General features: G+C 39.8%; 1 protein-coding gene across 1 annotated transcript; it reads right to left on the bottom strand.

Moving 5' to 3' along the window:
• Positions 1–557: 557 nt before the first annotated feature.
• On the bottom strand, positions 558–1,778 carry LOC142985897 (uncharacterized). The gene has a single exon (XM_076134139.1). The coding sequence runs from the start codon at positions 1,776–1,778 to the stop codon at positions 558–560; it is 1,221 nt and encodes a 406-aa protein (XP_075990254.1).
• Between the last annotated feature and the right edge of the window lie 428 nt (positions 1,779–2,206).

Genomic DNA, 2,206 nt, shown 5'->3' with positions numbered 1-2,206 from the left:
CCCAGGTAAGTATTTTGAGCACACGGAGTACCTGGTGGGCCCTTGATTAGTCCCTGTTTCAAAATTGCAGCGTATTCGTTGACACCCAATAACAAATCAATTGTTCCAGATGCATTATAATTTTCATCTGCCAGTTGGATGCCTTGCAGATGTGGCCAATCAGTTTCCATCTTGATGCTTGAGGGTATATTTGAGGTCAAATGCTTGGACATCACGTAGGCTTTGATGGGTAGCTTGAAGTAGTTTTCCCACTGTGACAAAACTTGTAATTTAACCTCATGCTTGACTCGTACTTTGATAGATTCCATTCCAGAGACGATTAGATTAACTGGTGATTTGTGTAGTTTCAGGATCTGAGTTGCCTTCTCGCTGATAAAACAAGCTTGGGATCCTGAATCTATCAGCGCTTTCAAAACAGTAGTGTTGCCATGTTCACCCTTCACAATAACTACTGCTGTGGCTAACAGCGATATATTTTGCCCGGTGGTGTAGTGAGACGCAACCATTGCATGGACTTTCTTCTCTTCTTCATCTACTTGGTTTGAAGACGTCGGCTGCTAAGGTTCTACTTGTGGAGCCGCGCTTGTATTTTTGGGTTGATGTAGAAGTGTGTGGTGTCGTCTTTTACAGATGCGGCAAGACATTGGCATACGGCACTTGAACACCGAATGTCCCGCTCCAAGGCAGTTAAAACACAACTTGTTTGTTTTCACGTGTTCTCCTCGTTCCTTAATTGTCATTTTATTGAATGCGTTACAGTGACATAATGTGTGTACATCCTTACATAAAACACACGATTTCTTCTTTTCGTTTTCTGAAGTTGTTACATGAAGAACTCGCTCTTTCGTTGTTCTAGTACTAGAGGCCGGGGTTACTAATTCTAGCGCACGGAATGTGGCTTCTAAAAACTCGCGCAAATCCTTCCACGTAGATAAATCTTCAGAATTTACTGAGTACGCCGCTTGTTCCCATTCCTTGTGTGACTCTGGGTCCAATTTCTGTGCAACCAGAAAAACAATTAATGGATCCCAAGAATCAGTGTTGACGTTCAGATTCTTCAGGCTGTTGATAATCTCGCTGGTGGTATCTAATAGCACTTTCAGTTGCACCGCTGATTGATGTGAACATTTTTTCAGCGCAAATAATCGTTTGAGAAGTGCGTTCACAATTATGCGTTTGTTGTTGTAACGATGAGTCAGCGATTCCCACGCCTGAATATAGTTCGCGCTAGTAGGTTGAATGTGCTTCAACAATAATGCTGCTTCGCCCGTGACACTAGTCTTCAAATAATGGATTTTTTCTATATCACTCAGTTTAGTGCATTCGTGAATTAAAGATATGAACAAATCTTTAAATGTGGGCCACTCTTCGTAATTACCGGAGAATGTGGGGAGTTTTATACTCGGCAGCTTCACTTTCATAGGCGAGTGTTCAATGCATGACGTATTGCTAGTTGAGGACAGATCTGGCGTTTTCGCGGTCAACAGGTCTTTCAGGTCACCCATCATGCAAATATATAAGTCTTCCTGATGAAAGAATTCTTCATTGACGAAGTATGATATTACTCCACGTTGTTCTCTTGTTGTGCACTTTAATAACTCTTGGTGCGCCTTCTTGAAGGTGTTCCAGTATTCTTCAATTGTTTGGATGCGTGTCTGTAAATATCCCGGCTTGGATAAACGTTCTTTTGGACATTTTTTGAGATTAATTTGAGTTTTCTTCAGTAATGACGCCGTATCTTCAAGAATACTTAACATCTGGTCTGCTTGAGTCGCCATGGTACAATTATTTCTTCAAATCTTGATAATTACGTATTTATTAGCGATGTTTACAACTTCTAAGCGACACGTGACGACACTGCGGCGAGTGATTTTAAGAAATGTGCATAAAAAACTACACCAGATGTTTTCTTATCGCTGTGGAATACAATTTATAATTTAGGAAGTAGACATTCACTATGGGAAAAAATCAAGGAAATAAATATAATGTCAGTGGCAAGTCAATATATCTATAAAAAAATAATTTTATGTACGTAAAAATATCGCCCTTTTTAAAAAAAGAGTGATATGCACAACATAAATACACGCAATAAAGACAAACTTGTTATCCCAGCCACTAGGCTCCAAAAAACAAATAAATCCTTTAGAGGTCAGTGTGTGCGATTCTACAATAGAATAATAAATTTAACCCATTAATGTCCCACTGC

Source organism: Anticarsia gemmatalis, chromosome W, assembly GCF_050436995.1.
Source record: "Anticarsia gemmatalis isolate Benzon Research Colony breed Stoneville strain chromosome W, ilAntGemm2 primary, whole genome shotgun sequence".
Taxonomy (NCBI): domain Eukaryota; kingdom Metazoa; phylum Arthropoda; class Insecta; order Lepidoptera; family Erebidae; genus Anticarsia; species Anticarsia gemmatalis.
The sequence above is the reverse complement of the archived record's forward strand: the minus strand, read 5'-3'. Positions and strand labels throughout refer to the sequence as shown.

Excerpts from the sequence above, each read along its gene's own strand:
- LOC142985897 (XM_076134139.1), bottom strand. The coding sequence starts at position 1,778 with ATGGCGACTCAAGCAGACCAGATGTTAAGTATTCTTGAAGATACGGCG.